The sequence below is a fragment of the Rousettus aegyptiacus genome, unplaced genomic scaffold (genome assembly GCF_014176215.1).
Source record: "Rousettus aegyptiacus isolate mRouAeg1 unplaced genomic scaffold, mRouAeg1.p scaffold_m13_p_6, whole genome shotgun sequence".
NCBI classification, from domain to species: Eukaryota; Metazoa; Chordata; class Mammalia; order Chiroptera; family Pteropodidae; genus Rousettus; species Rousettus aegyptiacus.
The window spans coordinates 99,249,741-99,276,299 of record NW_023416309.1 but is presented as its reverse complement, the minus strand read 5'-3'; the positions used below and the strand labels follow the sequence as shown (position 1 = coordinate 99,276,299).

Below are 26,559 nucleotides of genomic sequence, written 5' to 3'. Positions count from 1 at the left end.
CTTCCTTGACATTCTGATAGGCAGGGACCATGCAAGCAGCCTAGGAACAATGGCACATACCGTTTTTCTGGAGGAAGAGGGTAGTTCCTTTTTAAATTTCCTTGCCTTTTTAGTTCCCCATGGCTTTAACATTTTAAACTCAAACTCTCTCAATTTAACCTCAGAAAACCCCAATTTAATGCAACTCCACAAGTATTATTAGTTTGGGTGACGTTAAGTCTTAGGCTGTGTCCCTGTGTCCGTGAGTTCCCAGGCCAGACTGCATTTGGCAAGACAAGCATGCTGAACAGGGAGTTTATGTGGGATGGGGGGCGGGGGGAAGCACCGGGGACGTGGGCAGGGAGGGACCTCATCCCGTGAGCTGCCTTATAAACTCCAGGGCAGGGTCTCGGACGCTGTGCCACTCTTCCTAGGCTTAATGCTGAGATAGCACTCCCAAGCGGTTGACATGAAAGCAGCCTCATAAAAGGGTCGGCGTCATTAGGGTGATGAACCAGTTGGTGCTTGGAGATCCAGAGGGGATGAAAGGCGCGAGGCGAAGACGCCCTGCGTTCCCCTGGCTTGGTTGGGCAGGGCTTCCAAGGGCCGATGAAAGCTGAGGGAACCGAGCTCACAGTGTCTCTTCTTGCCTTTTCCGGGAGGAAGCTGTGGACATATTTCAAGATCGGGAAGGTAGTAGTGAGGAAGGCTCTTTCCGCTAGAGTCCTGGGTCACCGGACGCCTTTGAGACGTACAGGAGACTCTCTAGGATTGGAAGTTGCTATGGCAACGAGGCTCTCGAACTACTGAGGAAAACCAAGGCCTAGAGAGGCTATACCCTCCTGTAACCCCTTTCGACCCACGGGTAAAGTGGCGCCGCCGACGCACAGGAACCGTCCCTGGGCCCCCGCCCCAACGCGGAGACCACCGTGGACCTCCGCGGGCGGGAGGCCGCTCTGGCCCCAAGCGGAGCCTCTCGCTGGTAGACGGGCCCGAGGGAGCCCCTCTGGGCGCAGCACCGCTGAGCTGCTCGATGCTCCAACCGGAAGTGCTCTTCGCCGGCCTCCCACCCGGCTCTCTGGTCCCGGCGGTAAGATGGCGGCTGCCGCGGAGTGCGATGTGTTAATGGCGGCGACCGAGCCGGAGCTGCCGGACAACGAAGAAGCGAAGAGGTAACCGAGTAGCAGGGTAGTGGAAGGGGCGAGCTTCAGTTCCGTGGCTCTGGGTAACTGGTCCCTGCCAGGACGCAGCTCCTAGCTTTCGAGGCGATGCCCCGCCCTCCGTAGACCCCCCCCCCCATCTGAAGTCCAGTCCGGATGGACCCCCTGAGGGGGCGCTCTCGGAGGTCGGTCCTCCCCTCCCGCTTCCGCCTGGCTGGGGAGCCGAGGCTCGGCCTTGTTCTCCAGCGCAGAGAAAGATCGTCCGTACGGTGGAAACCTGTTCCTTGAGGGTCGCTAAGGTCTGTCATGGGGTGGGGGAGGCGGCGCGGCGGCAGTGACAACTTCCTTAAATCGCTCCCGACCCCCGTCTTCTCTTATTCTGTGCATTGTTGTCTATCAGCACTTTGCATCTCTAAAGCCCGTGCTCTCCACCTCTTTTCCTCTCTAATTATACCCTAGCGAGCACTAGTCTGGGTCTGAGGTGATTGTGTGTCCATTTATTGATTGACCTGGTCGCCCCCCGCTCCGGTTACCCTAGAAGTCGAAGGTGATGGAGAAAGAAGAGTAAGGGGCTTGTTTTATGTTCTACATGTCAAACTCCTTTCCTTCTATCTTTCCATCCTGCTGAGTAAGATCCTTATTCTTCCCAGGGCTGTTCTTTCTTAAGCAGTGAGGAGGAGGGGGCAGCTGCCTGAGCGCGATTGGCAGCACTGGGCAGGCGCATTGGCTCGAGATTGCCAGTCCGAACTAGTCAAGGGAGCTGCTGAGTGCGTGATTTTCGAGAACACTCTGGATTCTGGCTACAGCTAAGGCACGTTGTTGAAAGTGAGGTTGGAACATAGTTGTCGATAGTCATACTTGTCCTAATTTTGAAGCGAAATTAACAAAAAGGTTCTGGAAGTTTGGAGACCTTTTCTTATTAGGTGCAGATTAATTGACTACAGCCCCCTCAGTCTCCTTCCCACCTATTTCATGAAATCTGAAATCAGGATTCTGAGATATTTTGCTATCTAAGTTTAAAAATATAAGAGATATTCAGTGAGACAGAATGAATAGTTAACAAGCTTAAGGATAGTTACTGCATCCAGTGTTCCAAGTTCCTGAAGTGTTGGGACCTGAGAGGCTTGACAAATATAGTAGGTCCCTGGGATATCAGAGAAGTCAGGATACCAGAGTCTAATCTCTCTCTTTCCGTAGTTTTGAGTTTCACATCAATCCTGTTTTCCAGGTATTTTGACTTAGGCATCATCAGCATCATTAAGGAACTGCAAAATGGTAAATAAAACTACCCCCAACACAGTTTAAATTAATTGTGAGAATTTAACTTCCTTTGGAAAGAGTTTGGTGGTTCTTTGTGCTATAAATAGGGTCTTGGGTTATATGTAGTTTAAAAACCTCAATTCTACTCAGTGTAAATATCTGATGTAGGGACTATCCCTAATTTGCATTCCACTTCAAAGACCCCTATCGAAAGTAAATCCTTTTCCTTAAAAAAAAAAAAAAAAAAAATACAGCTTTAGAAAATATTTTATTATAAATTACAATAAATGAACCTGAAGTTATGGTAAGAAACATAAAACTGGTGATACTGTAATGTGAATACATTACACAAAAACATATGGTATTTGGTAGCAGTACAACAAAATAAGAGAGGGTGTTGACTTATTTCGTGAAATTTAAGATGTCATTGATTGTAAAATGCACAATTATTTTATCTACCACTAAGAAGAAAATTTATGAAAAATGTATTCTTACAAATAGACTTGTAGGTTATGCATTTTTATATAGATCTTTTAGACATATTAAAACATGTTTATTATATACTAGATGAACATATTAAAAGGAAAATATAGTGAAATAAAAAAAAATCACTGTGACTTTCCATCATCCATATGAGGGTAAACGTAAAGCCTTGTTTATGTATGTTTTTCCAGTGCCAAAAATGGAGTGGGAATTTAAACATTTGGAGGAAGGTTGTTTACATTTTTCAGGTATCTTGGAATCCTCCTATTTAGCCATGGCAGAGGGCAGGGATAGTCCCTTACAAGTACCCTTTACTATCTGACTTGATTTGTCATTTGGCCCAGTTTCACATTTCTCGTTACAGTCTTACTTGGGGACACAAGATTTGATGGGCCTCTTCACTTGTTTTTGTGAAGTCCAGCAAGGAGCCGCCCTTCCTTACATCTTGGCTCAGGGGCGGTCTGCTGCTGCTGCTGCTGCTAAATTGTTACAGTCTCAAGGGGCAACATGAGGGGAGCTTTCAAACACTGGACCTTATGGTTACAGTCTTTTAAATGGCTACATATTTTATTTAGTGTAACTATCTCTAGAGAGAAAAGAATCCGACTTTTTTTTTTTGTCTGTCACTCTTGACAAAGTTCTTTTCCCCTCATAGCAGCCAGGAGGCTAAAATAAAAGATGTATTAGGTAGCACTCCAAAATAGATCAGTGTTCTGTACATGCAGATGATTTATTTCCCTTTGCCCACCAGAAGAGATAAAAGTGACTTGGGAACCTTAAGGCTAAATTTCAGAGGTTTTACATTTCAGCTAATTTAAAGCATTTCCCTGGGAAGTTGCTAATTGCTTTACCTAGTAGATAAATTCCTGTCTTGAGTGAAAGCTTTGGTCACATTCCTGGGCTGGGGAACAGCTTAGTATCTAAAGGTCTTTGTTATAGTAAAATTGAAGGATTTCAAGTTGTTCATTAATAGAGGAAGCACTGCTGTTTCTCAGCATGAACCTGGCATGACTGGATAATGAGGCCTACACTAACCAATGGGAGTCATAGACTGAGGACCCAGGACATCCTCACCTGATTACTTGAGCTGATAATCTTAACTCCTCTATTTCTGTTTTCCTGATGGACACAAGCCAGAACAATTCTTTTCAGGCCCTTTCTTAGTACCTAGATCCAGTGCTAAAAACGAAGTGGAAATTTAGAAGTTTGGAGGAAGGTCGTTTACATTTTTCGTGTATCTTAACTCTTGTTAATTTTCCTTTTATTTGTCCATGTTTTTGGTGGGAAGCACTGAACCCTGAATTCATTTCCCAGGGTCTACTGTAATTGCTGTCTGTTTACTATGGCTTCTTGGGATGTTTTGGAGTTCATAGCCTTCACTGAAGAGACTTCTCCTCCTCTTCTTCCTCATGCTGTTTAAATTCTGAGGGCATTTATCCCCCTAAACTTTCTCTTGAAGTTCCAGGACAGGCAACTAGACATTTCAGTAAGCCTGCAAGTTGAATGGGGATTTATCTTTGACCTTGAACCCAAATCAGTGAGAAACACTACTCTCAGCTTTCATTTTAATTTTGGGGTCAGAGATGGAGAAATAGGAGGTGGGACAAATCAGTCATGGTTAAGGAAGGGATAAACCTAGGAGTACAGAATCCTGAATACCAGCAAATTAATTGAACCCTGATATTAACAAGTTGTGACATTGTTAAATAATCATAACTAGAGCAAAGGTAAAATACAGAGGAAGGCTCTCTCTGTTCTTTGCTACCCTAATTCATATCTACATATTAACCAGAGCCAAGAAAATTGAGTGATTTTAATAAAATGTTGGACCAAGTGAGTGGCAGTTGCTCTAATGTTTAGTTCATTCCCAACGACCAGAACTCTGATTGGCTTAAAGCCCGGCCATGTTGTACATTCTAGCCAATCAGGGATTAGTTTGGTCATTGAAGCTAGTATTTTAAAAGTTTTAAAAAGCTGAATACTGGGCACTTGCCTTTGCTTTCTTCCTCTAGGACTTTAGAAGATTGGAGAACAATGGTCAGCGGCTGCCTAGGTGCCTTGTGGTCTGATGCAAAGTCCCTCTGAGAGCCCATTTCTCCCTTATCCACTAATGTTTGGTCCCCTTTCTCCAGTGCTGAGTGATGTGGAAGTTACTTAGAGGTCGTTCCAGGTATTCTTTTAAACTGTCTGAATTTCAGCAGTAAGAGCAGGATTCAGAGTGCACATTATCCCAGTAGTATATTCATTTTGAATGGTAGAGGCCTTTGAGAATGGTGGTATGAAGAAGAATATTTGACTTTCAAAGTCTGATTCTGAGACCTAATTTTTTTTTTATTATATAATTTACTGTTTGTGTGGGGAGGCCAGACTGCTGGATAAGCAAAGTGTTAAGCATCTCTTCTGATTCTGATATTCAACTTTGGGCAGGACCAGGGCGGTGAAGCAAGCAGGACCCTGTCTCATTCTTGGAGTTTCAGTCCTGAGAGTTCTTTCTCAGGCAGTTTGCTCTGACACAGTCAGCCAACCAACCACCTGTTAACTAAGGAACCTAGAGAACTTTGGAGGCAAAATATAAGTTGACAAATCATATTCTCCATTCTGGTTCCCGCCCCACTTCCCTCAGAAAGTTCGTCTGTTCTAGATTTTTGATGGGTGCCAGTATCTCCATGAGGGCGGGAGATGTCACAGAATGGGGGACCAAGGAATAGAAAATGGTGGGTTTGGGGATATGTTATGAAAAGAAGCCTCTGGCTAATTCTGAAAAGCCAGTACTTGTGTCCTCAGAGTGGCTTCAGGAAAGCTTATTTCTCAGAAGCAGCTTTGTGGTTGAGTATCTTTTCCCCAGGGATAATTGAAGGTTAGGTGGATGCCACAGATTGTGACACATCCCACTTAAGGAACTATTATAAGTTTATAACTCACAGTTGAAGCATCTATTCTGTATGAATATTCCTCTGTCTGCACTGATGGGCTTTCCTTCTAGGTTGATTGATTGGGCCAGACACCTCTCCCTGTCCCCCACCCCCCACCCCGTCTCCCACCCACACTGCAATTGAATGAGACAGAGTGGACTCCAGCATGTTGCCTATTGTCTTTCCTTACTTGAGCAGTAGAGAGTGCTGCTGCCTTGTATAGAGCTATATGTGACGCCACTCTGTGCTTCCTGGTCCCTCTGGCCCTGCCTCTGTTGAGGCTTCCCCCTGAATATCCAGACAGAGAATCGTTTGAACTGTTATGTTTGTACGTTTTGTTCATCTTCATCATCTTCCTTCTTTTTGCAAGGGAAGGCAGGTGTTTTAAAGCGAAAGTAGAAGCTTTCTATTCTACAGGAAGTCAGGTAAAGGAAACTGGGCAGCCTACCTAGTAACAGGTAGCAGTTAGATAGAGCCCACCCTCTCTTTTCTTTGGACCATTATGAAGCTTTTATTTGCACTCAGTATGCAGCACCTTGTATATTGCAAGTACTCAATCTGTGGAATATACTAAGTTCTATGTGGCTTCTACCTATCTATATAAAATGCAAATTGTCAAATTTCACCCCTAGACTAGTTAGACGATAAGAGAGAATATACATATTTGGTAAGACAATAAAAATTAGTCTCCTGGGCTCCTTTTACTTTATTCCCTCATGAAGGTCAGAGAGAGTACAACATGAAACAGGCTCTGTGACATGCTTTTGGGGACAAGAGGTCTCAGGCTGTGGGAAGGAAGAAAGAATTTCTACTCTGACACTGGCCAAGATCTCATGAATTCTGAAGGATGGAGGACATTTCAAGATCAGTGGGCAACTTGTAAATTAAATGGAATAAAAGAAATGGGTGCAACAATCATAGAGTAAGGGTGACATTTTAGAAGTAGTAAATAATAGTAGGAATGTGTAAAGGATATTTGGATATTTATATTCACTGTCAGTATAAATTCCTATTGTTAATAGCCTGGGGGTAAGAAAAGGAAAGATATTATTTTCTAAGATTCTTCCTGCCAATAAAATAGTTTCCAAAATCAAAGGCCTCTTAACACTCTTTGCTAACAAAAGAAATCACTTTGTCCTGAGTTGTAATTTTTAACAAGGCTAGATTTTTCTTCCAAGAAAATGCAAAAAAAAAAAAAAAGAAAGAAAGAAAAGAAACCTTATTCAAGCTGCTGTATCTTTTTGATTTAAACTGTTACTAATACTGCAGGAACAACTGAACTTCATTAAAAATATATTATTCTAGCCAGATATTTGAAATAAAAAAGCAGTATGTTTTGGGTTTGTTTTTTTTTTTTTTTGTCATACAGAAATCTAATCAGCATTTCTTAGGTTAAGAATGTTGCAGAAAAGTGAAACCATGCTGGTCTTTATTTTTTATACACGGAGGTAGAATACATCTTAAAATGATTCTGTACAAATGATGAAGCATCCCATCCCTATTTTAGTAATCTAGAAATGCATGATATGGGAAGTTATTCGAGAGCAAACCCTGCCATGTTGAGGATGTTTTAAAAATTACCACCCAGTGAGTGAATCCTCCATTAGTGAAAGGTTATTAAAATTCCTGAATACCTCTTTAATTGCTGAAAGATAGACTAGTTGGCCTAAGGCAAAGATCTCGCTTGAGTGTAAACTTGGAACTATTGAGAGAGAAAAATGGAAATTTTTATAGGGCATCTAATTTGGGGCACATGGCAATGTCAGCTATGGTGTTTTAATGTGTTTTTAATTTAGCTGAGCTGTAAATGTGCAAAATTGGCCGGTAATCATAAGCCCAAGTTATCTGTTTGATCACATGATGCTGAACCCTGCTAAGACCTTTGTGATACCAAATGATTCCTTTGGCAATGTTTGTTGGGGTGATTAGCATCTGTGATGAATGAGTGCTAAATTGAGAAAGAATATAAACTGCATGATCACAGGATATACAGATTTTTAATACAGATATAGTGTACAAGAGCAGGTTTTCAGAGCTGCAGTTTTCTGATGAGATTATTTCTGAAAAATAAAGAAATACATTTTAAAAATAGCAAAGTAGACCAAGAGTGGAATGTATTCTCCTTATCTATATCTGGCCCCAGCCCTCCAGCACTGATCCTATTGTAGGAGACCTTCCTATAGCACATTCCAAAGGACAATTTTTGAAAACCTTTCAGTAGCTGTTCTCATAAAAATTTTTGTTGGCTATTAAAGTGAAAGGATTGGTTTGGTGGAGGTAAAGACATTTCTAGCATCTCTTAGTAAATCAGAGATAAGCTTAATTCTGCTTAGAGTTGACCCAAGGATTGAGTGGAGAACTGGATATTATTTTTAATCTAAAAACCTTGACAGTAGCTGGAAGGAAAAACGTAGGACTCGAGGAGTTGGGAAACCTGTGCAGCCACCTCAGGTGCCTCGGTATCTTTTCCTCTGTTGGAAGACGTGATATTATCACCATAACCACTTCAGAAGACCGTTTCGAAGATCTTCATTGGAAATGCTTTAAAAATCTGAAAAAGCACTAGAGATATAGTATAGCTGTTAATAGTGCTATCCGGTCAGTTAAGGCCAAGTTTATATTTTGCTGTGGTATTATATTTCAAGGTTTAGTCTGAATTTTATTTTGTGGCTGTAGAAGATAATTTCTGGTTTAATTTAGTCCCTTTTGGAATCCTTTTTTTTAAAAAGGATAGTCCTGGTGAATGCAGTTAATCCTAATTCTTCCTTTCTCAGTACTGATGAATTTTAGTAGGTATGTGTTGTAACCTCACTTGGTTATCAAATGAATTGACATCGGCAGTGATTGGAGTGACAGATGCCTCTGCCAGATTGCCCTCAATTCCAGTGTTAACCAGCTCTTCTCCTTCTTTTCCAGTCCCACGCCTTTGACATCTCATCCTTCAGTCCCTTTGCTGTAAGGGCAACTTGAACAAGCTTCAGCCCTTTCTCAGACTCCCAGGGCAGGACTTGAATGGATTTGACCCTGGAATTGTTCCTGATGCAGCCTTGTTCAGTTCTTGCTGCTGCCATGCTGGATTCCAAAGATCCACTTTTTCCTCGGCTGGTCTCGCAGGGTCAGGCCCATTGGTTAAAGCTTGTCATGTATTTGGTGGGGAGGTTCACAATGAAGGAGGGTCTCTACTTTGGGCATGGGACCTGGAGGTAGAAAATAAGCATTCAGTCTAAAAGCACCAAGTGCCCATTGTTTAGGCAGCTGGTAATCAACCATGTTTCTATGAAAATAAGTCCTTTTCATGAGGCAATTGTGTGGGAATAGCTAATTCTGGCCTGATGCTGTGCAGTGTGAGGTTAAAAACATGGTAACTTGTCACAACACAATTCTTCTTGTTCTTTCTGCTGTGGGCTGACTCTACATTACTCGCTTTGTTTGCTCTAGAATGGAATCTACTCACCATTTACTAAAATGAAATGCATTTCTTGGGGGAGGCAAAGTCCAGTTCACTAGGTCTTGCATCATAAAGAGAAAGGAGCCCTGCTCTCTCTGTGACTTATTGTTGGGAATGTCATTTCACTTGTTTAAATCCAGATTACAGTTCTGGAGTTGAATTTTAATGCTGGGCTATTTTCTGTCTTATTTTAAAGCAAATCACATTCATTGCCCATGTCTTGTTCTTGGCGATACAGATTAATTTTTAGTCTTAGGCAGTAGGTAGAGGTGAGTATTAAAGAGAAAGCATAGCGGGGTAAAAAGTGCTCAAGCTTTGGAGTCTGACAGGTGTGTGTTGACATCCTGACCTTGTGCCAGTGTTTAACCTCTAGCCTTAATTTCCTCCTTTGAAAAAAAGGGAATAGTGAAACTCCCGTGAAAAGATAATGTATGGATAGTGTCTGGCCTCAATGATTATTACTAATCTTACACAGAAATCATCCTTTGTATTTTTACTGGAAGCCAGTGCTGAACTCGTTACCTCCATAGGATTACTATTCTACAAAAGAAAGGGCATCTTTCAGTAGCTCTACAGATTGTTTCACCTCTGACTAATAAGCTTTATACTGGGGACATGTCTATCCAAGTGCTTAGATGCCTTTGGTTTTCCTTCAGGACTTGTATATTCTTGGCCAACTGAAGAAAGAAGGCTAGATCTTCTTAGGTGCCTATTGGGCCTAATGTTTCCTTGCAATTTATTGCTCCATTTCTTCACAGGAATTTGACTCAACTTCTGAAATCCAGTATTGAGGAAGCCCTTTGTTCATCTCTCTTGGCATGTCTGCTCTGAAAGGATAGGCTCCTCATGGTATTAATAATACCTTGCTTCATTTCAAGTTACAGGATGGTGTACACCAGGGATCTCCAACCCTTAGGCCGTGGACCAGTACCAGTTTGTGGCCTTTTAGGAACCGGGCTGCACAGTAGGAGATGAGCAGCGGATAAGTGAGCAAAGCTTCATCTGCATTTGCAGCTGCTCCCCAGCTCTGGCATCACCGCCTCAGCTCCACGTCAGAATATCAAGCATTAGATTCTCATAGGAGCGCTAGTGTCTGGTGCCGCAAAGATTGGGGACTGCTGGTGTACACCATGCAGAAAGATTGCAGTTGGGGGATCCCTTTTGACTTTAATAGCAGACGGCTACTTTATAGCATTGTGACAGTTGGTATAGGTATACTCAGATTTATGTCCATCACAGTTCAAATCTGTCAGTATTTATAGGTCATTTTCATTTTCCTTCTCCTTTCTTACAGCAGCCTTTTCATGTTAGTAGGGCTTGTCAGGACAGTGATGGAGAAAAATGGAAAGAGAGATTGTCTCAGTGAAAGGAGGGTGGCTTTACCAGTCTGTAGTAAAATATATACATAAATAAATTACAAACTCCCCAAAGCCAGTGTCCATAGACTCAAACTATAAACTTCTACACCATCACCAGTGTTAAGAATTGTGTACTTTTGTCCCCACTTCAGACAGCCCTTGAACTTGGTTCTCTTTTGCATGTGTGGAGGACAGGAAAAGAAAGATTATTTCTTATATAACAAAAATGCTCATATATTTAGTTCTGTTGCAGTAATTTTGACAAAGAATTATATTTGTCACTCAAGTTGGTCATTAGAATGATTTTGGGTATCTTTGATAGAGGTTACTAGTTTGTTGTTCTTTTAAAACATTGTTGGTCCCGTCTTATTTGATTCTAGTTCCTTGGTCAGGAATATAATTCACAATAATAGAACATTACCCCTTTTGGAAAGTACAATTTGTCTAATGGCACAGCTTCAAAAAACGGATCTTGGGTTAAGGCAAAAACTATGATACTGCCCACTTAGTGGTTGTGCAAAGTACTACAGAGATGGTAGAGGAGGCACTTAAGTACCCAGATAGATGTGACGGGCAGAGGAAAGACCAGTAGATGGGTACTTCTTAGAGCATGGCACTGGCAGCCTGCATCTCTTATGTCCCTGTCATCCAAGTTCTTGGTCTCTGCTGTCACTCAACTCTGTCCTCCATCTTAAAAACCATTATGCTATGCCTTTAACTCCTTTGCCATATGCTTTTGCTCTGCTTGTCCTTCCAGTGACAAATGCATGAGCCATTTTTTCAAGAGAATAAATCATTAAAATTCTAAGGCTATGACTCACATTGAGAAATCAGTTGCCCCTGAATAAATCACCTTAGCTCATTTTTTGTAAGTTTGCCAAAATTATAGCAGTTGTGACACAGTGGAAAGGAAATAAATATAAAGATTCAGTCTCTCTGAGAGAATGTCTAAATTTGCCTGTCATAGGAAAATGACCGACTATAGATGGGCATAACGAGGTAAGGCAGGCGACATGTGAGAGGTTTTCTTGATTTATTTTGACTGTATCTAAGTAACAGAAAATAGCATCTGAAAAACCTGAATTCTTCCATTAGCACCTCCTTTTGGTCCATCAGCCAATCGAAGGAATCTATAAATTCCATCAAGTATTATCACACTTGCAGCTCAATGTGCCAGGGACTGTAGACCAAAGGTTGCTTCCCTGAGGCTACAGAGCTTTCTGCTTCCATAAATAATAACATGATTCTCTTTCTCTTTCCTTTTCAGGGAAGCAGAGTCTTTCAAGGAACAAGGAAATGCATACTATGCCAAGAAAGATTACAATGAAGCTTATAACTATTATACAAAAGCCATAGGTGAGAAGGACCTAGTGATTATGCTCAACATAATTTGCCAGTTACTGGTATAAGTAGTTCCTCTTTAAGAAGTTGCCTTTTGCTAGTGGGTTGTACCTGTTACTGTGTAAACACCTTCAGGCTTAATGAGCTCATGAGAGGAATTACTTTTTTCTAGCTTAAGTGAGTAGTTCTTTTGGCAAAGTAAAAGCAATTCCTTTAGTTCCAGACGTTATGGCACAAAGATGCCCACCTAAATTCATTTCAGCCATTGCCAATTCATTTACTTACTATCTTAGAAAATAGTCTTTACAGATATTGTCAGATCTTAGTGACCTCTCTGCTCACTTTGCCAGCATATTTTATGCCCGTGTTGGCATTTTTCTCACCCAACTTGCTTTATGGGCTCCCTACTCCCAGCTAAACAAATGCAAATACATTTTTATTTCTTACTATATAAAACACAGTTCATTAAAAAGATAAGTCTGTTGACCCTCCCCTCAAAATTTAATCAGCGTACTTTAAAACTAAGTATAAATGATTTTTAAATAGCTTATTTTCTTTTTAAATTGATTGCATCGTTGCTGCTATTCATTTGCATAGTTGGTCAAAAATTTGGCCATGGCCTTTTAAAGAGAGTATGTCACTATTCCTATTATAGTTTAATTTCCTCGCTATAGTTCTCAGGGAGGTGGCCTGTGAGTTTTTAAAGCAGTGACCCATGCTAAACTTTGTTTTACATCCTTCTGGCTTTCCTATAGATATGTGTCCTAAAAATGCTAGTTACTATGGGAATCGAGCAGCCACCTTGATGATGCTTGGAAGGTTCCGGGAAGCTCTTGGAGATGCACAGCAGTCAGTGAGGTTGGATGACAGTTTTGTCCGGGTATGTAATGGGGCTCTTTGGGGAGGACTGAGTTGCTTCAGTTGAGTTCCTGTAGCCCAGGGTTTCTCAGTCTCAACACTGTTGACATTTTGGGCCAGATAATCCTTTGTTTGGGACAGGGGATGGGGTGGGGGACTCTCTTATACATTGTAAGGTGTTTAGCAGCATCCCTGGCCTTGAACCACTAAGTAACAGTAGCATCCCCTCCCTCGCCATTTGTAACACTCAGAAATGTCTCTAACATTGCCAGTGTCCTGTGGAAGGCAGAATCAGTCTGGTTGAGAACTGCTGCTTGGCCGTTTTCATCTCATGTTGGATTTGTGTGGGTGTTTTGTTGCTGATTTTGATTTATCTGCTTGACCACTCAGGCTCCTTGTCTCCTCTCTTTGTGTTTCTTCTAGGGACATCTACGAGAGGGCAAATGCCACTTATCTTTGGGGAATGCCATGGCAGCATGTCGCAGTTTCCAGAGAGCTCTAGAACTGGATCACAAAAATGCTCAGGCACAACAGGAGGTATGGGTCTCGTTGTGTCTTTGTCAGCAGAGGCAGTGGGTATATTTGGGGAGAATAATGGCTCGAGAGTCAGAACTGAAATCTAGTCTCACTTCTGCCATCAGCCACACCTGGGTGACTGTAGACAAGTCTCATAGTCTCTCTGTACCTGTCAATGCAGTTTTAAAATATGATTTACAGCTTTAGAAATCTGTGAAAATTAGAGATTTCTGAAATAGCTGCGGACTAGGCAGATGCATCAAGAACTGATTTGAGTGAAGTTAAAGAATTCGAGTAAATTGAAATCCTGGTTAAATCGGTAGCAGCTGAAACATGTTTAGTTCCATCTCCAAATATGTTCATTTTACCCCTGGATGCATTTTAGTGAGAATCTTCAAATTGCCGCTTAGTCCCTGATAATACCTTGCCTTTATTTTCTACATATCAAAGCATGACTCAGATTCCTGACCTTAAGTTCAAACTGAAGGTGAGATTTAGGCCTTAGCCTTTCTCTTAAGGAGTCTTGGCTGTATCGCCACCAGCTTGATTTGTGAAAAATCTGTGGCTCTGAATCCTTAAAGTAACAAATTCATCAGGGTTTTATGGTTTTTGTGGTGGTTGAATCTACAACTTCATTAAAATTTTCCCTTATCTGATTTTCTGGTGTAGTTCAAGAATGCTAATGCAGTCATAGAATACGAGAAAATAGCAGAAACGGATTTTGAGAAGCGGGATTTTCGGAAGGTAAAGTACAACTATGAGGAAATGTCATCTTCCCTTTCTCACAAAGTTCTGTGTGTGTGTGTGTGTGTGTGTGTGTGAGAGAGAGAGAGAGAGAGAGAGAGAGAGAGAGAGAATATGAATATGGAGAGGAGTAGTATGGTACTATGGTACAGAAGATCTAGAATAGTAAATTATTGCTTTAATTTGACTTTGACTTTTTTTAATTTTCTTTTTTTAAGACTTTATAATTTTTTTAGAACAGTTTTAAGTTCACAGCAAATTGAAAAGAAGGTACAGAGGTTTCCCATATACTCCCTGCTCTGCGCAAGCATGGCGTCCCCCATTGTCAGTATCCCCCACCAGAGAGAGGTACAGTGATTACAGTCAGAGTTTTTGGCAGTTATGAATAAAGCTATTTTAAACATCCGTGTGCAGATTTTTGTGTGAACATAAATTTTCAACTCCTTTGGGTTAATACCAAGAAGTGTGATTGCTGGATTATATGGTAAGAGTATATGTAGTTTTAAAAGAAATTGCCAAACTGCCTTCCAAAGTGGCTGTACCATTTTGCATTCCCACCAGCAATGATTGAGAGTTCCTATTGTTCTACATGCTCACCAGCAGTTAAAATATTCTTTACTAAGATACTTTCTTTTTTAATTATATTTAGCTTTACGATAAAAAGCAAAATGAGTTTTGTTACTTGAGTTTGTTCCTGTTTTTTGATGTAAGATAGTGGCCTAAAAGTGTACTTTTAGGAAAAAAGGAAAAAGCCAATTGGAATTAAATATTGAGTTTGGATAATTCACTTATATTTGAATAATGAGAGCTAGCTTTAACACATACTTTATGGGAACTGGAGAGAGCTAGAAATCAAAACTAGAGAGAGACCCCTTTTACATTTTGAGTAGTGTACATATCCTGTTGTCACTACCTTTTTAACATTAGGCTTTTCTACGAAAGCACACTGCTGTCCTTTATGGAGCTATGTGATAGATCATGGAACTTTAAATCCAAAGGGTTGACAAATCGGAAACATGTGTAAAGTATAAAAGTTACAGATATCTTTCTGTGTCTTGTAGTGGTTATGCCTCATCTGTTCAATTCCTAAATCCCTTCTTTAGATGGTACTTTGAAGTAGCTTTTACTAGAGTTTCAAAAGGGAAGATGAATGGCCCCCAACAAGTTAAAAACCACTGATCAGGATGGATTTTCAGGATCACTCGAAATGCCATCCAAGGAATGTTACCATATCATTTATGGGAGTTTGCTATGTGCTTTCTGCTTTCAGCAGATATTCAATAAATGTTTGATCAAAGGGTACAGTTAGGAATATTAATTTACACACTGTTAAGGTCTTTTATTTGGTAATAAATATGTATATGATTAGCTTATGCAGAGTCTCACCATTAACTTATTAGCATCCCTCTTCTGTCCATTGGTTTTAATAACCATGGTGTCTTTGTGATGTGATTTGTAAGTTTTGTTTTTGTATGTATGTGTTTGGAAAGCAATTCTGCCTTCTGTCGTTTCTGAGATATACCTAGGCAAAAGCTTTGTCTTGAAAGGCAGTCTTTAAGTTTCTTTTCTCTCTTGCCACTCTGGAACCAGGATCTCCAGTTTGTGACAGAATCCTCTGTTTGTGACATCCCAGTCCCTTCCCCCCCTCCCTGCCCCATAGCTTATGGTGATGTCACAAATGAAGAATTATGATCCTGGCAGGAGAAACAAATGAAGTTAGAAGAAACAAAGATCTCCTTTGCCTGCAGCTGTCCCTAGGCATAGGGAGGTGGGGGTGCCTAGCGAAGCACTGAGCCTCCAACTGACACTCTCCATGATGACAGAACCATCCCTGTTTAGAACATTGTGAAGGCAGCAAGGTGTGGCTGCTCAAGTTTTGACTGCTCCCTCCCTGCCTCCATTATTTTTACATTTAAGGGGAGAAAATTAACACCATGATTCTGTCCCCTGAATTTTCATATAGTCCTTAGTACTTTCAGGACAGTAACCTGTGCCACGGAAGGAGCAGCATCCATACCACTGCTCTGTTGATACTGCAGGTCTTCCCAGTGGAACAGCTCATGGTGTTTACCTCCTTCCCCAGACTTCTAAATTTAATTTTCAAATAGGTGCTTTTTGTGGTTCAAAAGTTAGCAAGTATAAACAAATGTTCAGTGATCAGTGTTGCCCCAAACTTGTCCTTCACCTAGTTCTCACCCTAAGGCAACCACTGTTCTTGTTTCTTCTATTTCCTTCCATAATTTTCTACATATATAAGCAAATACACAAATAGATTTTTTTTTTAACAATTGATAGTCGATTTATTAAAAAAGGTTGATTTAAGCATTTGCAGTGGTGACTTCACCCTCGACTCCTGACTCAGTACCGATGGAAGTAATCTGCTAAACAATCTCAGAATGAATCGGTTATGGATCTTCATGTGAAAATGATTCCAAGTCTTAGAATCTTCTCCACAGAGAGTTTTTCTTGTAGTGATTCTCAAAGTCTTGGTAGGCATCCGAACTGGTCTTTTCACTTTGATATTTTCCTTGGACCTGTGATCAAGTCAGTACACACCTTCCCCAAAGATTTTACGTGTGGCTGGTCAGAGTAATTCTGATTCAGTAAATTGCCACCTCTGGTTCCATGGGTGTCTCTCCAGTATCTTAAAAGCCATGGCTGTGGTGTGGCTTCCTGACTAACTGGTTCCTCGGTGAGAACGAGCAGCAGTGAGGCGGGAATAGAAGCGGGCGGAAGAAACTTTGCTGCAGCTGCATCAGCATCTTGCTCAAAGAGCTACAAATATAGATTCTTAACTTTATTTATTTATTTATATTTCCTGAAAGGTAATATGCTTTACATAGTCCTGTATCTTGCTTTTTTCCATTTCATAAACCTTGGAAGTCTTTCCATATTAGTACATGGAGAGCTTCTTTGTCCTATTTTAAAGACATCGTATTCCATTGTATGAAGAAGACCTACGTTATCTAACTGGTGTCCCGTTGATGGAATTTGTTATTTCTGCTTCACTGATTTCAGGTTTCATCTTTTCCTGATCCCCATGGCCAAATTCTTAGAGGGAATGGGTGTGTCCCTAGCTCCAGATTTTTCCTTTTGGGTCAGTTATTCTTGGAGGAGAATATGATTCAGCAAGCACCTCCCAGGAATAGTAACTAAACCAAAGATGAAAGCTCAAAGAACAAACTTCTGAAAAGAGAAAATGGAAATATATGCAGAGCCTTTATGAAGCTGAAAGAGTGAACTAATCCAAGCTCCGTGTGTATGTGTGAGGGAGAGAGGCAGAGACAGACAGACAGACGTGGCTTTTGGTTTGTATAGCACCATGTTGGGTATAGTATGGTAACCTCATATAGTCTATTTAGGACTATTTAAAAGAATTGTTTTATTGGTATATTTCTGTACTAATACAAAAGTGGAAGAGTAGGCAGCAGGATACTCTGAGATGTGAGGCTCATGGCACAGGAAGGTGAGGAGTGTGAGCAGTTTCAGTAACATAGGGAGCAATGATTCCATACCAAATTATTTTTGGTGCTCCTTTTCTTACTAGGCTAAGTGTGATGAATTATGCAAAGTGGCAAATAACAGTTTCCACAGTAGAAGAATGTGAGTTTCGATCACAGTTTTTGTGGATATGATACAACATGGAGGCAGCTTAGCATGGCGATTAAGGTTATAGGCTTTGGAGTCTTCACGTCTAAGTTCAAATCCTGTTTCTATCACTTACTAGCTTTGATGACCTTGAACAAGTTACTTGATCTCTGTGCCTTAGTTTTCTCATCAGTAAAATAAAGGTAATATTACCTATTATAAAACTGTGTGAGCATCAAATGGGTTAGTATATAAAATACTCAGTAAATGTTTGCTGTCATCATTATCTGGATCAACTGCTGTCCTAATTTCAATGGTTTAATCAGATGAGTTAAATATGTTCTTAAACTCTGATATTACTCTCCTTTGAATCAGTCTTTTGCCTGTGACCAGACTTACATGAAGACATTACTGGAGTCCAGGACGAAGAGCCTTATTTGCTTTTTCCTCCCTCTAGGTGGTTTTCTGCATGGACCGTGCCCTAGAATTTGCCCCTGCCTGCCATCGCTTCAAAATCCTCAAAGCAGAATGTTTAGCAATGCTGGGTCGTTATCCAGAAGCACAATCTGTGGCCAGGTATAAAGTCGGGCCAGTTCTGCAGTGAAATGCTGGATTCCACTGGACAGGTGCTATCTGGTAGCTCTTTACTACAGGAGCTGCTGTATGTCCTGTAGGTAGGGCTGGTCAGACCTTCCTGGGACCTAAGGCCAAAGATGAGACTGGATTTGAAAACCCATAGGGAATATAGGAGTATAGTAGGTACTTGAGCTGTATGTGAAAGAACAGATGTGTAAATTTGTTTTTATTTTTTAAATGTCCTTTTTTTGTCTATTCCACAGGTTTGCAAATTGTAAAGGGCTAGATAGTAAATATTTTAGGTTTTCCAGGGCATTTGATCTCCATTGCAACTATTCAAGTCTCCCATTATAGTGCAAAAGCATCCATAGATAATAGACAAATGATGTGGCTGTTAGTCAGATTGTATGTACGAAACTGGTGGCAGGCAGGATTTGGCTCTGTGGGCTATAGTTTGCAAATTCCTATTCTAATAATGATTGTGAGACACAAGAAGTATATTAAAGATAAATATAGGTGGTTTATTTGAGGAAAGTTTGGGAAGAGTTCTTGGTAATCTGTCTACATTTAGATACTTTCCATACTAGACACATAGTCAAGAAAAAACTTGGCCACAAGTTTTAGTAAAGGTGGGGAGATGCAAACCACAGCTGAATGTGCCCCTTTTCTGACTATTGCAGTGACATTTTACGAATGGATTCCACTAATGCGGATGCTCTGTATGTACGAGGTCTTTGCCTTTATTATGAAGATTGTATTGAGAAGGCGGTTCAGTTTTTTGTACAGGCTCTCAGGATGGCACCCGACCACGAGAAGGCCTGTGTTGCTTGCAGAGTAAGTTCTAGGTACCAGATCTGGGTGGGAAAGAAAGCTTCCTGTTTGAGCCTTTAAGACAGTTGAAGTGGAAGGTTTTAAAATCACGAGGAATATGGTAGCTCTTCTTCCTGGCCCAAGGTGCTTGGTCCTTTCATTAGAAATGATTTCAGGACTACTTTTAATTTCCGAAAGGTGAACGTGATCAGATATGGTCAGATCCTTTTAATGTCCTAAGTGTTTTTTTTCTTTCGTTTTTCCTTCAGTGGAGAAAAGGTAGTAATGATTGTCCTGGGGAGTAGAGGTAAACCCTGGAAAGCACAGGCCTCCTTGGTACTTTGTGAACCTTGATTTTCCCCATTCATTCTATAGGAAGCACAGTGAGGAACAAATAGCCCAGAGGATTGGGGCCGCTGTGTGATGCTAAACCACTGGAATCTAAGAAGTTGAAAATAGACTCTGGCCTCTCTGTGCAGTAGTCTGAGGCTTTCTGGATATGAACTGACCTCCCCTTGCTTTTCTCTGTAGAATGCTAAAGCGCTTAAAGCAAAGAAAGAAGACGGGAATAAAGCCTTTAAAGAAGGAAATTACAAGCTAGCATATGAACTGTACACAGAAGCCCTGGGGATAGACCCCAACAATATAAAAACAAATGCTAAACTCTTCTGTAATAGGGGTACAGTTAATTCCAAGGTAAGCACTTGGTCTGGGTCTTGGGGCCTATGGAGATATCTTTAAGGGACGTGGAAGTGGTCTTGGGAAATCAGAATGAGGGTAAACCAGATGATGGGAGAGAAAGTTGTTTTGGTTGGTATCTCAGCTTGTTAGGAACTTCCTCTTGTAAAGCAAGCTTTATATTTTCTGTGAAATTTAGGGGCACTTGAGGGACAATTTGAAAGGATATTCCCACCTGTTCTTAAGATCACTTTCCTCCAGTAAGAGAATGGCCAGAGACTTCGGGATAATTTCTTTCAGCAACTGTTGTTGCTGCTTTTTGCCTAAGCAAGTGATTATTTCTTTTTTTTTTTTTTTAAGAGTAATTTAGAAGAATTGAGAGTATGAGACAGGCGTGTTTTTTTCTTAAGCATAACTGATGGTCACTATGCTCATTTGAAAATAGCCTGAGTGCCCCTGTGGTCCTACACTATAAGAAAGCAGAGTAGGCTCCTTGCCCTTGCAGAGTTCCAGTAGTTAAAAATTCCAGTAATCCTGATTCCTTTAGTTGACCTCTGGAAGAATGGAGAGCAGGAACCACCCTTAACTATTTACACATCTTGGTGGACACTAACTTGGAATGGTAGAAGTGCTTTTGTCCTTGCAGATAAGTGTGCCTGGCTTCCATTACTTAGAAAAGAAACCAGTTTTGAATTTGGTGTCCTTAGCCCTCTGAGAATACTGGCTTTCCTGGTGACCAAGAACAAGTGTGACAGTTGGGGAGCCAGCAAGACTGATCTTAGAATTTTGAAGCCATGCTCACAGCTTCTGGGCTCCTTCAATCACCATGATGTGAAGTATGACTGCTCTCTCTCTCCTGAAGCTTAGGAAACTAAACGATGCAATAGAAGACTGCACAAATGCAGTGAAGCTCGATGACACTTATATAAAAGCCTACTTGAGAAGAGCTCAGTGGTGAGTGCCTCTGGAGGGTGGGGGGAAGAGGGAGTTGCTGCTGGTCTGCCAAGGGAGTTGCATTACGGATGATGAAGCAGACTCGGGGATATTGTGAGGTCATTTGGTCCTTCCCCCTGCCTCTAGGTGGGATTGTTCCAGCCCTAGACTATCTTTATAGACCTCCAGCGGAGGAGATTGCACAAGCTCCCTCAGTCTCCCATGCCTGTGTCTTACGCCCCTCACGGTCAGTAAGTTTCTTCTGATGCCTGACCCAAATTACTTTTGTTAAAGTTTAAATCCATTTCCTTTGGAGATTTTGTTTTATGTTGTACACTTTTGCTCTAACTTGGCACAGTGCTTGGCACATAGTAGGTGCTCACTCAATAAATGTTTGTTGAATGAATGTATGGTGCTTGGAAAAATTAAAAATGAAGTATCTCACACCAGATCCTTACCAGAGGCCTGACTGCTACCCCAGTCTGCCTCAACTTACCCTTAAAGTGGGGGAGATGTCAGATCTTTGCTAGATCTCTCATCATAGGCTGGAGTTTTACATTTTCCCTAAAGTTCTTAGTTTTCTACTTTTACTTCGAGTTTAGAAAAAAATTTTTAATGTAAATATGTTTAAGTATGAAATAAAAATGCAAACCACTGTAAGTTTGACAAACATTATATATGGGCCTGGAAAGTTCATCAAGGTTGCTTGCTTGTCAGATCATTCTACACCCAGGGCTTTCAGTTACCAATTTTGTTTTACTTCAGTTTATATTATACTTCATTGTGTAAATGGGTTTTCCGAGTTAGTAGCATTTGTGCCCTGTGTCTTAGAGCATGGTTTTATTATTTTTTAAAAGTTGTGTGAATCAAGACATTGCCAGGAAATCAAAAATGCCACAGACGTTGGGCTTCCCTTTGGCCAGCCACATCAGCAGCACTCCCCTTGCTTGCCTCTGAGCGTGGTGGGGCTCTGGTGTTTGCAAAGATGGGCCTGTGTGGGAGCAGTGGAGTAAAGTGAATCTCTCTTGTGTAGCAGCAGCTGGCTGCACTAAATGGTCACTTCCTACTCCCCAGCTGATGGTGTCTGTCTCTGGAACTCCTACCACAGTCTGTTTAATTAGTAGGCCAGTCTTGGTGCCATTGACCTTATCAGCACATGGAAGATGCCACTTTGCTTCTGTGGAAGAGACTTAAAAGGTCTGGTAATTGGCCTATCAAGCTAGATTCCTCCCATCTTGGGCCAGGGCCCCTCCTTTCATCTGCGCAATCAAAATGGAAGCAAGCCTTTTAAGTTTAGAGTAACCCTTTCTGTCTCACCTACATCTCTCAGATCAGTCTTAATGGAAGAAGCATTTGCCAGCAGCCACCACCTTGATGCTAATCCTTCTAGTGGCTCACTAATCCCACTTCTGCTCTGGATTGGAGCTGGCCCTGCATGTTAATGGCACTATAGGTTCCGAAGCTCTTCCATATCTATTTATCTCACTTGATAATTTCTCTTGTGTGTTTCAGTCCCAAGTAATCAAGTAGGTGTCTTCACGTTGTCTTTCCTAAGGCAGGCCAGATGTCTCTTGGTGGCTATTTGTGAAATCAGAAGGAACTTTCTCCTCTTGGTTGCTTTCTGCTCAGAGCAGAATATCACTTTGCTGGTTGTGTGCAAATGGCATGAGACCTGTCTCTTTTTCTCTTGAGCAACTGGTAGTTAATTTTTCTCACAGCTAGCTTAAGGACTCCTGTTTCATGAAGCACCTCAACCAAAAGTCTGTGTATCTCGCTTGAGTCATACCGCTTCCCCTAGAGTTATACTGAAGGCTATTGCTATTCATGTCACTCTACCATTTTGTACTTTCTTCTCAGTTACATGGACACAGAACAGTATGAAGAAGCTGTGCGGGACTACGAAAAAGTTTATCAGACAGAGAAAACAAAAGGTAAAGGTGTTTGGGGGCATGTTTTCTCAGGAAACTGTGTGGTCTTACTTGTAGGCCCTAAAATTGGACACTGGCAAAGTTTGTTTTGGGGGTCAGGGTTGTAGGTGGAGCTGATTTGATTAACAACCAGGAAGAGGTGAACAGAGAGCCTGAGTGCGGGACGAGGCACCTATTTTCTGGTCCCAAATTCTCCCTGTCACTTTCACTTCCTTTTCTGTGTAATGAGGCTGATGTGAAGAACCTAAGTATGAGTAGATTTTTTTAATCTCCAGGAAAAATACCGCCATAAAAGCCCCTGGTGTGGTTAACAAGGCTTCCGACGCCAAGGCCATCTGGGCTGGGACCTGGTAAGGGAAGCGAGAATCAGAGTTGTCCTTGATGCTAGATGTCTCCCTCTAGAACACAAACAGCTCCTGAAAAATGCACAGCTGGAACTGAAGAAGAGTAAGAGAAAAGATTACTATAAGATTCTGGGAGTGGACAAGAATGCCTCTGAGGATGAGATCAAGAAAGCGTATCGGAAACGGGCCTTGATGCACCATCCAGGTAGAGCGGTAGGGGGCGGGGGCCCTGTGGGAACAGCAAGCCAGGCCAGCCCACTGCCAGACTCAATCCAGAATGAAAGCTTCAGAGAGGCTCTTCAGCTAGGAAGAAGGTCTTGCCAAGTTCAGTACACATACACACACACCCCCCACCCTGACCTTGGGAAGTACTGAATTCTAAAGTCAGACATAATATGGTTTTTTGCTTCAACTTTGTTTTTTTGAGACTCTGAAACAGTTTCTTCCTGTACCCCTCCCATTTAGATCGGCACAGTGGAGCCAGTGCTGAAGTTCAGAAGGAAGAGGAGAAAAAGTTCAAGGAAGTCGGGGAAGCTTTTACCATCCTCTCTGATCCCAAGAAAAAGACTCGCTATGACAGTGGACAGGACCTAGATGAGGAGGGCATGAACATGGGTGGTGAGTTGGTTGCTGCAGCCTGGGATGAATCTGACAACTGTGGAATATTAGAATTATTTCTAAAGACATCCCAGAGGGAGAGTCTGTGTAATCACCCAGTGACACACAGTGACTCATAAAGTGCACCCTTGATGAAGATCTGTGATGCATGAGGCACTGTGTTGGGTGCTGGGAATAACAAAGATGAATCCAATAGGCTCCCTGACCTCCAAGAACCCAGTCTAGGGATTTGCAGGCTCTAGCCCACGGACCAAATCTGACCCCTGATCTAATAGACATGGAATCCAGTGAGTACAGTCAGGTGTAGCAAGGTACCCAGGATGCAAAATAGGCCCCAAGGAGTAAGCACTAGCATGGAAGTACAGAAAAGAATAGCACCCTTGGGAGCTGTAAGGAGCTCAGTCTAGGACAGAGGGTGCTCAAGGCAGGCAGTGGGGAGAGATGAGGTCATAAAGAGCTGGAATAGACCTCAGAAGGCCTTAGGGGCTAAAGTAAGGAATATGGGATTTTCCTGTTGGCTGGAAGATCTTTTGTCCCCCACTGGAAAATGTATGCTGGCATTTATGTACATCACACATTCCTGTAAGTCCTCAGAGATTTTAATTTCCCCAAAGACTTAGAATGACATAAAGCACAGCCGTCAGCATCACTGCTCACTGTGAGCTTGCTCAGAGATAAAAGAGGCCCTGAACCATGCTTAGCTCTCATGCCAACCCTTTCTCCTCCACTAAGAAAATGTTTAAATGTTGGAATTTAAAATAAGATTGATATATAGGTAATCCTGATCTCTCCATTCCAGATGGGGTATTTTAAAAACCTAGGTTTACAAATAAGAAACAGTGGTCTACTCAGCAGTTGAGAAGAGCTATAAGCAATCAAAAGCTCTTTAGGGGTTTTCAGTAGGAGAGCTATGGACCAGATTTAGGCTCCAGAAATACATTTGTGACGGCAGTCAGAAATGGTTTGGAAGGAGAAGAATATAGCGGTGGAGGGAAGATGCAGTAGATAGGAAAGGACTGGAAGGCACAACTGGGAAATAGTAGTGGACTCAGCAGGAGTTTGTTACTGAATGTGTTGGGAGAGAGCAATCACTGAGTTGAGAGTGGCTTTGGCATAGCTAACTCCATGGGGCCCTTCACTGAGTGAGAGGACCCAGGAAGATGAACAGATATGCTAGCAAAGAATTCACTCTGGGGCATAGATCAGCTGGTGGAAATAAATCTTTCTGGATAGCTTAGGTGGTTATGCCAGGTAGGGACTTCAGACCTACTGTGGCCTGGTGACAAGGGTACAATGTTAGAGTCAGACAGGAGATGGACTTTTCACTTGTTGCTTTTACTGGCCACACACTATAGGCAAGTTACTTGAACTCCCTACTTATGTCCTGTTGAGTATAAATTGAGAATGCTCTATTATTAGGATTAAATGATAAAATGTAAATACCCAGTGCCATAATTGGCACATAGTGCTTTAATAAACCACAGCTTTTTTTCTGGCTTACAGTCTATACAGAGCATAGAATCAGATACAATAAATCAGAGGTGTTATATTTATTCTTGGTAATGTGATAAATTTCAGCCTTTTCAGTAGGAGCCGCAGCGGTATGGGGCATGTAGGGAAAGTTTGTGTCTGTGATGCAGTTGGCACTCCCGGTTGTGGAGGAGAGGGCCAGCAAAGTAAGTTGAGGCAAAGAATGCTTCCCTTTGGGACTGCACTTAGAAAGAGAAGGGAACATATCCTAGGAGGAGGATCAAGTGGGACGGTTTGCATGGGGCAAGGCATATTTGGTCACCTCTAAAGTTTGGGGAAAGGAGGAAAGTAATACTGTCTGGGAAAGAACGCTTTGGAGACCTAATCTCAGTGTCATAAGTTCCCCTTCATACAGTTTTTTCACCTTGTTCCTTTCCTATTTCTCGCCTCGCTCCACAGATTTTGATGCAAACAATATCTTCAAGGCCTTCTTCGGTGGTCCTGGGGGCTTCAGCTTTGAAGGTGGGTATGTCTGCTGTTCTTTGAAGTCCCCAAGTTACAAGCTGACACAGTGACTCGCCAGTTAGGCAGGGGGTTTCATGAGTGGAGGCAGCTGAATTCTCATCTAGCAGGGCCCCTCTGTCCACTCAGGTATTGCTGAGTGAGGATGGGGGGAGTGTCCCGGGCACATCTTGCCTTGGGACCATTAGTGCCATACCTCCACAGGGTCAGGAAGGCATTATTAAGCTGCCTAGTACCCAGGCTTCTCTGCGTGAGAGGTGTTAGAAGCTACACACACATGCTCACATGCTGCTTACACCCCAGGCTCAGGCTGTTTGATACTCGTAGAGGTTTTTCTCCAAGTTTGAACCAGCCCTTGGAGACTTTTCCATTATCAGAGAGCAAAGTGACCTTCCCTAGAAAACCTAGAATCAACTAACAAGCCCATCTTTCCTTTACAGCATCTGGTCCAGGGAATTTCTTTTTTCAATTTGGCTAATGAAAGGAAACCATCCAGAACCCAGAAAATGCAGACTTGCTCAGTTTAACCTTGAATGTGGACACAATTCACCTCCTCCCTTCATCATGTCTCCATGTACTTAGAGCAGTTTCGTTTTCTCAGTTGGATGCCCTGTATCTGTGAGTGGGTGAAGGAAAGGGAGCCAACACCGAAGACTGCGGGTAGGGGAGGGAGGCGGGGGGTGGACAGGGAGGCAGCTTGTGAATTTTTGTTTTACTGTTTAACTTTATTAAAAAAGAAAAAATTAAGAGAATAAAATGTTTTGACCCTTTCTGGCACTTTGCTCTGGCAGCTACTTTGTCACTCCAGAGTCAGTGGGCCAGAGCTCACTTTAGGCTCAGTGTGGTGCCCCACAGGGGTGTGGGCACCCCCAGCCTGGTGGCATGTGGGTGCTGGCTGCCTCTCCCAAACCTATTTTTAGCATGTGAGTGCTGAGTAGGCCCTTGGCCCACCCTGACATCAGCTCACACTTGAAAACACCATTCTTTGCAAATGCCCTTGCTTCTCCACTGGTGTCCTTTTCTGCCTGGGAGG

The 26,559-nt window shown here is 42.1% G+C and overlaps 1 protein-coding gene and 1 pseudogene across 4 annotated transcripts; one reads left to right on the top strand and one right to left on the bottom strand.

Annotated features, from left to right (window-relative positions):
- Nucleotides 1-518: 518 nt before the first annotated feature.
- Nucleotides 519-26,296, top strand: DNAJC7 (DnaJ heat shock protein family (Hsp40) member C7). Of its 4 annotated transcripts, XM_036223718.1 has the most exons (15): nucleotides 519-1,151; nucleotides 8,711-8,749; nucleotides 11,868-11,956; nucleotides 12,697-12,821; nucleotides 13,223-13,336; nucleotides 13,985-14,059; nucleotides 18,105-18,223; nucleotides 18,904-19,057; nucleotides 19,565-19,729; nucleotides 20,574-20,665; nucleotides 22,502-22,575; nucleotides 22,975-23,121; nucleotides 23,382-23,534; nucleotides 25,464-25,526; nucleotides 25,967-26,296. In XM_036223718.1, exons 1-15 carry the CDS (start codon nucleotides 1,075-1,077, stop codon nucleotides 26,002-26,004), a joined length of 1,524 nt encoding a protein of 507 aa, XP_036079611.1. In that variant the 5' UTR covers nucleotides 519-1,074; the 3' UTR covers nucleotides 26,005-26,296. The 4 variants fall into 4 exon arrangements, with proteins under 4 accessions (XP_036079611.1, XP_016006328.1, XP_016006329.1 ...); XM_016150842.2 differs by lacking the exon at nucleotides 8,711-8,749 and having other exon boundaries at nucleotides 523-1,151; XM_016150843.2 differs by lacking the exons at nucleotides 519-1,151; nucleotides 8,711-8,749 and adding an exon at nucleotides 1,267-1,438.
- Nucleotides 16,378-18,056, bottom strand: LOC107513750 (annotated as a pseudogene).
- Nucleotides 26,297-26,559: the final 263 nt, after the last annotated feature.

What these genes read in the sequence shown, in the direction of transcription:
- DNAJC7 (XM_036223718.1), top strand. Translation starts at nt 1,075, where the DNA reads ATGGCGGCTGCCGCGGAGTGCGATGTGTTAATGGCGGCGACCGAGCCG. An exon ending in GACAACGAAGAAGCGAAGAG is followed by an intron (nt 1,152 to 8,710) that starts GTAACCGAGTAG and finishes CTTCTTTTCCAG; the next exon opens with TCCCACGCCTTTGACATCTC. An exon ending in CATCCTTCAGTCCCTTTGCT is followed by an intron (nt 8,750 to 11,867) that starts GTAAGGGCAACT and finishes TTTCCTTTTCAG; the next exon opens with GGAAGCAGAGTCTTTCAAGG.